This window comes from Mya arenaria, chromosome 10, assembly GCF_026914265.1.
Source record: "Mya arenaria isolate MELC-2E11 chromosome 10, ASM2691426v1".
In the NCBI taxonomy this organism is placed as follows: Eukaryota; Metazoa; Mollusca; class Bivalvia; order Myida; family Myidae; genus Mya; species Mya arenaria.
In genome coordinates, this window is record NC_069131.1 from 43,487,246 (window position 1) to 43,500,442 (window position 13,197).

A 13,197-nucleotide genomic window follows, 5' to 3' on the forward strand; every position below is an offset into this window, starting at 1 on the left:
TGAACATATCCTAATATCTAAAGGTTTCATTGGTATCACATCTTAAACTCCTGTTTAAAGCAGTCTACAATCATATTGCCCGATGACTCTTTGAACATGTCAACAACCGACTTGTTATATGCGTTTTTTCTGCAACTGCTATCTTCAGCTCCAACATAATTTGCAACTGTTCTGTGTATGGGAATACACCTTTCTCTTTAAAGAACTCAGACCACTGTAGTCTTTCCATAGCATCAGCTAAAAGGAGCATTCCTTTATAGGATCAAACGTAGTCAATGGAAAATAAAAAAAAATACTTGAAAAAAAAAAAGATGCACAGATTTTTTGGGGTAGATTTGTGTCATATCAGGCATCACATTTAACATACAAAAGTATAGAACAATCACATTGTGCAAAATGTGATTTTGGGGGGAATATGTTGGAAAAATTAAATAAAATGTGAGAATTTCTGGGATTTGCCAATATCTTTGTCAAATTTGCAATAAAATCACCAAAATTATTGTATTTAATAGATAATAATTCATACTTTTGTTGACATTTTTTTTTAAATTTTACTCAAAAATTCCTATTTCACAACAGATGATGTGTCTAAACATTAGATATGTTATGATGCTGTATACTCTCTAATAAATATAGTTATTCTGATGTTTCTTTTGCTAGATCTAATTTTGATATAGACAAATCCAAGAAATTCATACTTTTGTTTACATTTTTTAACGTTTTACCCCAAACATCACATTTAACAATATATGATGTGTCTAAACATTAGGTAAGTTATGGTGCTGTATAATATCTATTAAATAAAGTTATTTTTGATTTTGTATTGCTAAATCTAAATTGATACAGACAAGTTCCAGAAATTCACATTTTGCACCGTTAAGATTTTTCTATGCTTTTTTTCCACACACAGTATATATCAAACAATACAAATATGCAAAAATCTTTTATGTGCATTTTCTTTTTCCTTTATTTGCATTTTCAGCCACAGGGTCACTGGACTATAAGTGCCATTAAGCACAGACTTTACAACGTTTGGGCCAAACAATGAGTTTCCAAACTAAATATTTTCAGCACCACTGTTCTTTTTTTCCATGTGGAATGAGCCCAAACAGAGTATACGATTGCTGAACTCTGATGGATTTGTCATTGTTATTTCATGGGCAATATGATAAACACCTTTATTGCATGTACCGTACATCGTAAGTAATTGGAAATCGGTCTTGGTAAAATTGTTCCAGAATGCATTGTAAATACTTTAGAGACTTGTATACAATTCTGTTTTCAGTAACAGGGCTCGGTATCAGTGGCAAAAACCCTACTATCTTTTCACTAATGTTTCCTGTTGTCACAACCGTCAAGTTGAATGCACTCCAAGAAGCCATTAGCTGCTCCTTATTTTCAAAGCTAACGGACTCATCTGCGATTTGTGATAAATTCATTCTTGCTAAGGTCCAAGCTATATCTTGTTTCTTAATGTCATCTGTTTTGTCTATTTCAGTTTCATACATATCAGCGCTCACAATGTTATCAGTTGGCAAATCAGGTTTCTTTGCAGATTTTGTGTACTTAATTAATTGCTGACATGGTAATTGCTCCTGAAATACTCTCCTTCCGTTTTGAATATTTGTTTCAGATATGTTTGGCTTTTAATGAATGGTATCTGGTTGACAGTGTCGATTCTTCATGATCAAAGTTATCGAAAGCTGCATTTGTAAATTTTGTTGAGTCAAATGGACTTGGAAGTGGAACCTGACCCTGCCTTGGTTCAACAATCAAACTAGCCATGTCATTGTGGTACTTTTGTAGTTCATTGTAGCTTATAGACAGACCGTAATGATTGCAGCTTGTAATTAGCTCACTACTTTTGCATTTTTCATAGATAGACTGTGCATTCATCATATGAAGTGAGGTCCGTCTAGAGCCATTCTGGACAATAAAATACAGTATTTGGTGAAGTGCTTTCATTTTCACCCTTTTCTTCTGGTATAGGCAGCTCTTGGTCTATCATCCTGGCCACATTCTTTTTCATCACTGATATCATTTTTCTAATTAATTGACATATCTGAGTACTATTACACATGCAAAACATCAACGAATTACAGATTCCCTATTGAACGAAGATTAGCAATATTATATAAATGAAGTTAAATTAAAATACCTATGGTTTAAAGCCTTTTATACATACCTCGACATGTTTGTCTAAGGAATGTTTTATTTCGTCATCTTGCCTTCAAAGGTTGCCTGTCTTCATTTTCGGTTAGGGCAAATTTTTTAATGGGAAGAAACTTTTTGAAGAAAAATACTTAAAGTAATAAATAAGACAGATTCAATTGCTTAATATTATTCAAGAGGTTGATTTTCAATATGTGTATACAAATATTGTAAACATTTATTCCAGTATATGAAAACATGCATTTTACTCTGGAGTTTTAATATTTTAGTATACTAGTAGATCAAATTATGACAAAAAATATCAAAAAGTGTAATAAAATAGTAAAATTATCATGTATTTTTTAATATAATTGAATAAATATCGATTGTTTTTGATGACTAATCATGTAGAAAATGAGGGAAAAAACACTTGTTAAGAAAAATAATGTCCTACAATAGTGACATGTCACTAATAAGGAATAATTGAAATTTGGCTCATTTTCATGTCAAATTACCCCCACCAACTTTTTTGGCTTTAAATTACACATTTGATCAGAAAATTGACCTAATATCGTCTCACCGTTTACATTTATCATATAAAGAATAATAACTACTATTTTATAACATATCTTGCAAGTACTACAAAACTTTTGGCACCATTGTTCCATTTTAAGCGTCTTTTTTTTTTTAAAAGTTGTAAAAATATATTAAAAATTGTATTTTTTCCACTTAAAACGTGATAAATAAGGTATCACCATGTTCTACATAGAAGAAAAATGATAAATAAACCTAACCTGTACAGAAAATCCGTTTGTAAATTACTGAATTGTTGCTAATGCCCATCCTTCAAAATTCGCCATCTTGGATTTTTCGGTTATGACCATGATGCGACACGATCACCCTCATTTTTCTAGCACCTGAGCTCTTCCTTTAAAAAAAGCAGCAATAATAATGAGGGGATCTTTCATGCACACAGAAACCCCCTCAGGGACTAGACTATGGTCCCTTTTGAGCCATCTTTCAAATGACAAAATACCGTATGATCGGAAAATTCAGTTGAATACTATTGAATACTAAACAAGTCTCAGAAAACAAATTAAGACTTTAACTTGTACATTGAAATAATCTAGTCTTTCATTTCCAGACTAACACTTTGATTTAAAATATATCTAATTACGACCAAGAACAAACGCTTCGGAAAATTGAATGCATGATGCATTCATTGACAAGATGGGTCCTTTATGTTTAAATGTGCATTAGAATAATTTCACTCACTGCTTGCCATCAAATTCTTCAAACGAGCCATCAACTGTAAAGACCTTATCACACAGATAGAACTTGGCAACAGGCCTGTTATATTCCATATAAAACATCTTACACCAAACGTCTGGGTCTAAATCATCTAGACGCTCGTACACCTGTCGGGTGGCATACTGCAACAAAACAAAAACAGTAAGTAATATCCGCAACATGAAATAAGTAAAACATAAAATTTAATTTCAGTCAAGAAAGTTCAGAGTAGTACAAAAATGTAAAACAAACTGAAAATAAGAAACGCCGCAATGCGACGAAACCAGGTTTTCAATGATTGACAGAAGAACTTCAGCCTGTGTCTGTTTTTCTATTTTTAGTAACAGTGACCTTGACCATACGGACCCCAAACGCAATCCCATGAAAGGTATCCATAAACTCTTCCTTTATACCAAGTTGGGTCAAGATAATGTCAACCCTAACTAAAGTTATTCAGTTTCAACCGTTTTTCTATTTTTAGTAACAGTGACCTTGACTCTAGGGACCCCAAAGGCAATCCCATGAAAGGTATCCATTAACTCTTCCTTTATACCAAGTTTGGTCAAGATATGTGGACCCTGACTAAAGTTATTCAGTTTCAACTGTTTTTCTATTTTGAGTAACAGTGACCTTGACCTTGACACTAGGGACCCCAGACGCAATCCTACAAAAGGTATCCATAAACTCTTCCTTTATACAAAGTTTGGTCAAGACATGTGGACCACAACTACAGATATTTAGTTTCAACCGTTTTTCTATTTTTAGAAACAGTGACCTTGACCCTAAGGACCCCATACGCAATCCCATGAAAGGTATCCATAATTTCTTCCTATAGACCAAGTTTGGTCAAGATATGTGGACCCTCACTTAAGTTATTCAGTTTCAACCATTTTTCTATTTTTAGTAACAGTGACCTTGACCCTAGGGACCCAAAACGCAATCCCATGAAAGGTATCCACAGACTCTTCCTATTGACAAAGTTTGGTCAAGATATGCCAACCCTTACTGAAATTAGAGTTTGACGCCACCCAGCTGCCCGACCGCCCACCGGAACAACGACGTTCGTCATTCTAATAAACAGGTTTCACTATGTGAAAACCTGGTTCAAAAACAGACTGGCTAACCAGATAGTTTTGATTTTTACAAAGTTTGACCAGCACAAAACATTAATAATAAAGACTTTTTTTCATTATTGCAGTTGTTTCAATGTATTGAGTCAAATATTTATAAACATTGTCAATGAAACATGTAAATGTCTGTTACAAAATCCCTACCATGAAGAAATCTTCAGGTCTTGGGTCAGCCTGACTGCCGGGGGAAAATACATCAGCCATTCGGATTATTTCATATTCATTTCCATGGTGACCATTGCTTTGGGTATGTCTCTGTAATGCAACACACAAAATACAACATTCATATAATAAGTTCTTTGCCATAAACAGTGATGTACTTGATTTTAAACAATCACCAACAGCCAAGATATTCATCTGTTACATTGTACATGGGAACGTTTTTTAAAGACTTTTGGCCGGTAGTCTTAGCAGAGCAAACATGTATAAAACCTTCCCTTTCATTACTCAGTGCAGTTATCTAACAGGTATAAAACCTTCCCTTTCATTACTCAGTGCAGTTATCTAACAGGTATAAAACCTTCCCTATTATTACTGTGCAACTCTCTTTCAGGTATAAAACCTTCCCTTTCGTAAATTTGCAGCTCTCTCACCGATATAAAACCAACTCCTCATTCCTGTGCAGCTCTCTCACAGGTATAAAACCTACCCCTTGTTCCGTGCAGTTCTCTCGCAGGAATAAAACCTACCTCTCATTCCTTTGCCGCTCTTTCGCAGATAAAAAACCTACCACTTGTTCCTTTGCAGCTCTTTCGCAGATATAAAACCTACCGCTTGTTCCTTTGCAGCTCTCTCCAAGTCATGCTGATCTTGTTTGATCAATGTCTCATAAACCTCCACACCCTGCAATGTTTTGTATAACTCAAGGATAGCAGAAAGGTAAGGCTTTGACTATACCTCAACTTTTTTTTTTTAAAATACAGAGGAGCTGATGAAGTATCTTACTTTTTGGGCATATAAAAGGCCTAAGGTTGATGTCATTACTATTGCTTCATTTGTACACCTTAGTTTTGCCCTCACATTTTAGAACAAGATTATGGGTAATATGCCATTGATGTTTCTGTTAATTCATTTACAGTTGGTACAATTTTTATGCGTTGAGACTGGTCTTCGCAGGTTGAGTAAGAAAGAATGAACCTGAACGCAGCAGAGCGAACACCAACACTTGTCTTTTGTTGTTATTTTACTAAATTTATATGCACAACTTGACAATTATTAAAACCAGTGTTTTACATGAACATACATTGTCACTGGCATGTTCTGTCTAGAGCATGTTGCCACGGATGACAATGCTGCTGCTGGTAACAATGATGCCGCGCATGACAATACTGCCACAGATAACAATGCTGCCGCGCATGACAATGCTGCCGCGGATAACACATCTGCCGCGCATGACATTGCTGCCGCATATGACAATGCTGCCCCGCATGACAATGCTGCAGCTGATGACAATGCTGCCTCTGAGGACAATGCTGCCGTGGATAATAATGCTGCCTCACATGACAATGCTGCCGCGGATGACAATGCAGTCCTACGCATATGTACCACATCTTAAGTTTTCCCCAAAAATGTCCTATCTGGAGGTCAGTGTGGTGTTTGTTATTAAAAGAACATGGAGCTCATGAAACTAGCAGATAGCATCTTCTGGGATGCCTTCTTAGCACTATTGAATTACAAATCACTAACTTGACTGAGAAGAATTGACCAACATATTGTAAATTACATATTCTGGAACCCTTAAGCCGTGGTCAGATTCAATATTCTTGTCTACATTATTAAATACTTAACTATGATTAACACACACACCACGACTTCTTCTCTTACTTTGTCATTCTGTCAGTTGCAACCTTTTCTCGGTCATTAATTTCATTCAAACTTCAATATTTGATGAGCACATGCGTTTCTTAACTATGAGGTCAATCAATCAATCGATAAATGAATGAATGAATAAATGAATGAATGAATGAATCAATCAATCAATCAATCAATCGACTCATCAAATGGCCGCAGTATTGTATGATAATTGTGTTCTTATATTATATAATATTTTATTCAAGATAAATCTTATTATCCATCAGCATATGCCAAAATGTGGGCATATGTCACATTTCTGTGACTGTTCTTGTTTAAATTTAAAGAAATAGTTATTTCCAAAAAGTTTTTTTTGTTGGGCTACAGAGCACATTTTTTCTCTATCAGAATCAACTTTCAAGTCAGTTTTGTTTTTAAATTCATCAAAAGGTTTACAAAACATTTAATAGGTTAAACAGGTTTAAATAACATGTAAATGGAACACTTAGTATGTAATAAACCAAAAACATTGTCTCTGAGACATAATATATCATATAGCTGGTAGTCTCTGTTTAAAGATGCTCTCAAAGATTGACCGATTTGACATTTAAAAACAATATGTCTTGGAATGAAGCATTTTTTGTGTCAATGTCTGGAAAACAGTGGTATAAGACTACTGACAAAAGATCAGACATTTTGAATTTCAGCTGTTCCCTGGCAAATATGCGTAGGACTGAATGCTGCCGCTGATGACAATGCTGCTGCTGATGACCATGCTGCTGCGGATGACAATGCTGCTGCGGATGACATTGATGCTGCAGATGACAATGATGCCACGCATGACAATGCTGCCACGGATGACATTGATACCACAGATAACATGCTACCGCTGATGACAATGCTGCCGCGGATGACATTGATTCCTGAGATAACAATGCTGCCGTTGATGACAATGCTGCCGCTGATGACAATGCTGCCTCAGATAAAAATGTTGCAGCAGATGATTATGCTGCCGCTGATAACAATGCTGCAGCTGATGACAATGCTGCTGCGGATAACATTGATGCCATGCATGGCAATGCTGCCACGCATGACAATGCTGCAGCTGATGACAATGCTGTCGTGGATAACAATGCTGCCGCCCATGACAATGCTGCTGCGGATGACATCGCTGCCAAGTCCATGGCAATACTTCCACTTTTGTTCTTCCCTCAACAGACTGTATCTTCTAAAGCATTTCGAATAACTGATTTGAAAAAGACACTGGCAATCAGATGCCAATGCTGGTAAGTTAATGGCATTTATTTCCCTAGGTCATCAAGGGGCATAACTCCTGAAACATTTTAACCTGAGTCATAGGACTTGTTCTGCATGTGCAATATGTGTGTTAAATTTGATGGAAGGACTTGTGCTGTTATGAAGTTTTCACCAGGAGTGCCACTGAGGCAACACTGGTCTGTTGTCCTCTTTTTTTGTCAATGAAGGGATTTAACTTAAAATTTAAAAGCTATGGACCTTGTTGTATATATGCATAGTCTCTTGAAACATGTGTTTAAAGTATTACTTTAATATATATTGAATGGTTTTTGCATCATGGCAAAGGTTCAGTTTTTGCACTATGAAGTCGACACCAACAATGCAAAGAACAGCAATGCTATCACAATGCACACACTGGTCAAGTTCTTTTTCATGTTAAGTAGGAAAAAATATTAACAAAGCTTTTAGCCAAAATACCAAAGGCCATACCTGATTTTCGATGAAGTTGCCAAACAACTCCAAATCCTCTGCATCCCTGGTTGCCATGTTCAGTGTTCGCCTGAAGTGTCGTCTGGCAATCATCATACGTATCAATGCCTGTGCTCGAACAACTCGTGTCAGGTGGGTGTCTAAAACTGATGCTAGCTTGTCTGTATGCCAGTAGCGTAGAAACACCTATCAAGAGATATTAATATTAAATAGCTGTAAATATCTGAAACATATTAAACAATGTAATGGCTAGCAGGTTCAATAATATATCGACTTTTAGAAAAATTATAATAATACCTAATCATCTACATGTTTTAAATCATCTAAATGTTTTACGTACAACATATATATACTTCACAATAGCGCCATGGAGTTAGTGTCAATGCTTACCTGCTTTTTTTTTTTTTTTAAAAGCAGCATAACTGGACAATATATCAGTCAGATTTATGGGCCATGCTATACATGTGCGTATTGTCCCCGGCAACATGCTTACCAAGTAACATTTAATTTCCTTGAAGGTTATTGCCAAAGTAAAAGTTCTTGCTTTTTTGTGTTGAAAAAGATCCTTGCCATACACGTGAGAATTGTCACTAGCAACATGTGCACCAAGTTTCACTCAAATATCTTTGATGGTTTGGGTAAAGGTCAAGGTTTAAGTTTTGGAACAACGTGGTTGAAATCAAAACAGTACAATACTGCAATTTTTTCTTATAAACCCCCACAAGCTAACAAACAGCAGGGAGTGTCATCAAGATTCCTGGGGATGGTTTCAGCAGTAGAACTATGGTTCAAAACCGCTCCTTCAATTATTGGTGAAATGGTTCCGGGAATCACAAATCTCTTTGTCAAATCATGGTTAAGTACAAAAATATTAAAGGAAATGCTTTAAGTCTATCTAATTCTGATAGCAATCACATGCCAAAAAGATATCAATGGATTTTAAAACAAATAATAGAAAATAAAAAAAGAACACGTCTATATTTAACACCACTTCAAGAACTTTCATTTTCCTCCCTCCATTTGTATTTATATCTTCAACCAACCTTGCTACTTCCCAGCTGTGCGTCCGTCAGTCTAGCGGCTTTCAAAATGGCTGCACACGCTCGTGGACCAGGCTGTAGGTGGACAGACATCGGAAAGGCAATAAACTGGTATCTGTGAAGGAATTCGAAATAATGTGTTATTTCTTTTAAAAAACAAAAACAAATCGTCCATGTCACTGGTTGCTATGCTCAGTGTTTGCCGGAAGCCTCCCCTGGCAACCATCATACGTATCAATGCATGAGTGTGAACAACTGAAACCATCATTTCTTAAATAAATGAAAGCATGCTGTGATTGCCTTTGTTATGAATATTCTAAAGTAAGGTCTGCGAAATATGACATTCCCTAAACATATGGATGTTTGAGTCAATGTTCGTTAGACAAAAATCATATAACCTGGATGCAACAATACTGTATGTGTATTATATAGCTTGTCATTATTTGAAAGGATATTCATAATGTATTTGAATATTTTTTTCTCATGTAAACAATTGTTACACTTTTGCTATAAGGAGCCATTATCATTATATTATTACAACAATTGTCCTTGTGAATCTGCAAAAGCCATTAAATTCCGAATTAATTAACCTAATCATGCCTTTTAAACTTTTAAAAGCCCTGATTATGAATATAGATATATCAGTTTATTAAAGATGATCAGTTGAACGTTGATCCATTGTAGAAAAAGTATGCAAATAAATAGAAAAAGTATGCAAATAAATCACCATACTTCTACACTTTAAGTAATCAGACTTTGGAACCAGCCTGTTTTTTGTTTTTTTTAAATGTTTTTTTTTAATTGGTTTGAGGTTATGAAATGTCTCCCTATCTCCATAGACTCTTCCTATATACCAAGTTTGGTCACTTTATGTCAAACCTAACAACGGTATATGTTATTTTAATAATTTTTTTATCAACATATAAAAATCGGCCTGTCAAAAGCAATAAAAAAACAGTAAAAAACAATATCTGAGTTATAACCCAAAGTTGCCCCGAAACTTTCACCAAACTCTTGATGTTGATCAAGGGCCATAATTTATATTTACGATAATATGAAATTATGTCACCTTATATCCTGATGACCCAAAACAACTGTGTGAAGTATTAAGTCAATTAAATGAAAGGTATAAAAGTTATTCGTGAAAATCTCAACTTACCCTAAAACTTGAACCGGACACAATGTGCCCTATATCTTTAACCTAGCTATGTTCCTAAGTCGAGCAGAGGCCATAATTTGTATTTAGGATGAAATGGTATTATGTAACCTAATTGTAAGATGGTTGTCAATAATTGTATGAAGTAATAAGTGGACTGAATGATGGCTATCGGAGTTATAAGAGAAAATGCGAACTTGCCCTAAAACTGCATACGCCGACGCCAGGACACGAAGTATAGCCTCCTTATTCTTTGAAAAGTCAAGCTAAAAAACAATTTGCATTAATAAAATATTTAGAGGATTTTTGTTTAAGTTTGTGTACAAACAAAATTCATTTCTTGAGTGATCACAAAAAGCACCAATTTCATAAATTTGGATCCATACATGCCATATTTTCTGGAGACCATTCAGGGGGATTTGTTCAAAAGTCTGAAAATTCAGGGGGATTTTGGTAGTATTCAGGGGGATTTTTTAGCAGATCTAATTTGGCAAAATTTCAAAGTATTTTAAGACGCAAGTACGAAAAAAACAAATTGCCATGATTTTGAAAGGCTCCCGAGGGGATTATGTCCAGAATTTAAGGGGATTTGGGTCACATACTAGGGGATTTTCATCATCGCCATGTAGCATTACGGGCATGACACACGTGCCAATTCACCTTGTTTACCCCTTTTTCCAGCACTTCATCTATATCTTTATGAGACACAGCCATATTGCATAATAAAAGCACTCACTTGCAAAAAAGAATACTTCACAGAAAAATATGTTTCAGAGACAATTTAATGGGCTTACCTTCCTCTAAAATTGGATACAAAATCTGCTGCCTATGTCTATGATCATAAATGATGACTTTCAGACTAATAGAGAGAATGGAATGAATAATCAATATTTTTCATTTCAATTCCCAAATAGTCAGATTTGTTTGCTTCTGATAAAAGCAAATGCATAATTTATTGTTTAAGTTCATAAACATATCTTCTTTTGGCATTCATCAAAAAATAAAAACATCACCACCATAATAAATAAATAAAAGTCATTTCATCCGAATTGTCTACTTTCAGTTTCTCTTCTGGAAGTTTTGTTATTTTCCGATATTTGCGATGAAGGTCAAAATCATGTATGTAAACATATTAGTGAGGCATAACAAAGAACAGCATTGTTTATTAGTTATTTTAATCCTTTTCTTTGCTGAATAATTTACTGTCACCTTTAAATTATTAATCCTTCTGATGACAATGACACATGTTTTGAAGAACCGAAGGATCTTAAACCGAAATTCAATAAATTTTCTGTTTCTTTTATGCTTAAATTACAAAAAAAATGTCAATTTAATTGGCATCACTTGGGAAAACACATCAGCCACATAATGTCATTTTAGTAAAGTAACCCAGAATGCTCTTTTAGTAAGCAACATGGGAACCAAAATCTATTAGAGCAGTGAAAACAACAGCAGTGAAAATAACATGCTTTCTTTCATGCTTTTCGATGATATATGGGATTTTGTCAGTGAAATAACAACAGTGAAAATATCAATTTTGATATTTTCACTGCAAAATAAGGAGTGAAAATTTCAACTTTCAGAACTACTTTTAAAATCCTTTGTAGATACTTCCCCTTGATCAAAACAGAACACCACTTTGAACCAGAAAATGTTGGCAAAAATGTTTAAAATTAAAAGAAATGTTTTATAAATTTAAATAAATATATATATTTGGAAATTAACAACTAACTGTTTATTATCAGTTATCCCGTTTTTCAAATGTTTCCTTGATCTTGAAGCTGAATGTTCGAACATTTGCTTTCATACCAAACAAATTACAGACGAAAACAACTGTTCGAACATAAGCAGAATTTTATATCATGGTTCAAATGTATTTTGAACTGTTTGGCGTTGTAATACGTAAAAGGAGCTTCCCGGAAAATTCACACAACAATTTACAGATAATCTGATATGTTTTACCCCACCCATGCCTCATAATTTGTCAACAAACTAGCGTGGCATTCACTCTTTACCTGGAAAACAAACCTGTTTTCAAGCGAAACAGACTTGTCCCTGACAGTAAGATGACTGAATATTCATGTATCATGAAAGACAGTCTAACACTAAGAAAAATGTTTGAAATCCAATGATTATCCGCATTTGTTTTGCCAACACATTTGACCTTCCAAATATTCATTCATTAAATGGCTGCGTAGTAATATTGTTATGTATTCATGCCCCGCTTAAAATAAAAGTGTTTTCGTTATTTTTTGGAACATATGTACACTTATAAAACTTTATTGATTACTGTTCATAAAAGCTTTGCACTAAAAAACGAGCAAATAGTAAACTATAAGAATGAATAGCAGAGAACTTTTTCTCAACAAACTGGAAATAGAAAAGTTGACAGCTATAATTTTGCATGATGGGCGCCCCATGGGTAGCAGTTAAAATAACACCCTTTTCAAAAAAGATGATAATCAAGAAATAATTAAAAAACTAATAAGACTCCCAAAATAAGCATAAAAGAAACAGAAAATTTGTTTATTTCAGTGAAAGATCGTATTTAATTTCACTCATGATCATAGAAAAACTATATTTTCTATGACACTAGTGAAATAAAATACGATCTTACACTGAAATAAACAAATATCCTCTATATTTTTGCAAAAGATAAAATTCAAACCATAACTAATTTTTGAAAGATTCTCTTCACATGTCATATTAATATCTCTGAGATCAATCTTGTAAGAAAAACTTAAAAGGTATGTAAGACATAGATGTGTACCTATGTGTACCTTAATATCAAACCTTAGTATAACAGGATGTTTCAGCCAATGTATACAAATCATCTCGAGGACGCTGCTGCTGTATGTATCTTGTAACTGAATATCTTACAGAGTGTTTTATA

The 13,197-nt window shown here is 34.5% G+C and overlaps 1 protein-coding gene across 7 annotated transcripts in view; it reads right to left on the minus strand.

The window, feature by feature from the left end:
• The window catches only part of LOC128204272 (myosin-IIIb-like), an 87,253-nt gene that overhangs the window by 23,799 nt on the left and 50,257 nt on the right, over nucleotides 1-13,197 (minus strand). For all 7 annotated transcript variants that reach the window (XM_052905680.1, XM_052905677.1, XM_052905679.1 and 4 more), the window contains 5 exons: nucleotides 9,152-9,263; nucleotides 8,109-8,294; nucleotides 5,343-5,414; nucleotides 4,716-4,826; nucleotides 3,427-3,584 (listed from right to left, as the gene is read on the minus strand). In XM_052905680.1, coding sequence (XP_052761640.1) covers nucleotides 3,427-3,584; nucleotides 4,716-4,826; nucleotides 5,343-5,414; nucleotides 8,109-8,294; nucleotides 9,152-9,263 — 639 coding nt within the window. The remainder of the gene's footprint in view (nucleotides 1-3,426; nucleotides 3,585-4,715; nucleotides 4,827-5,342; nucleotides 5,415-8,108; nucleotides 8,295-9,151; nucleotides 9,264-13,197) is intronic.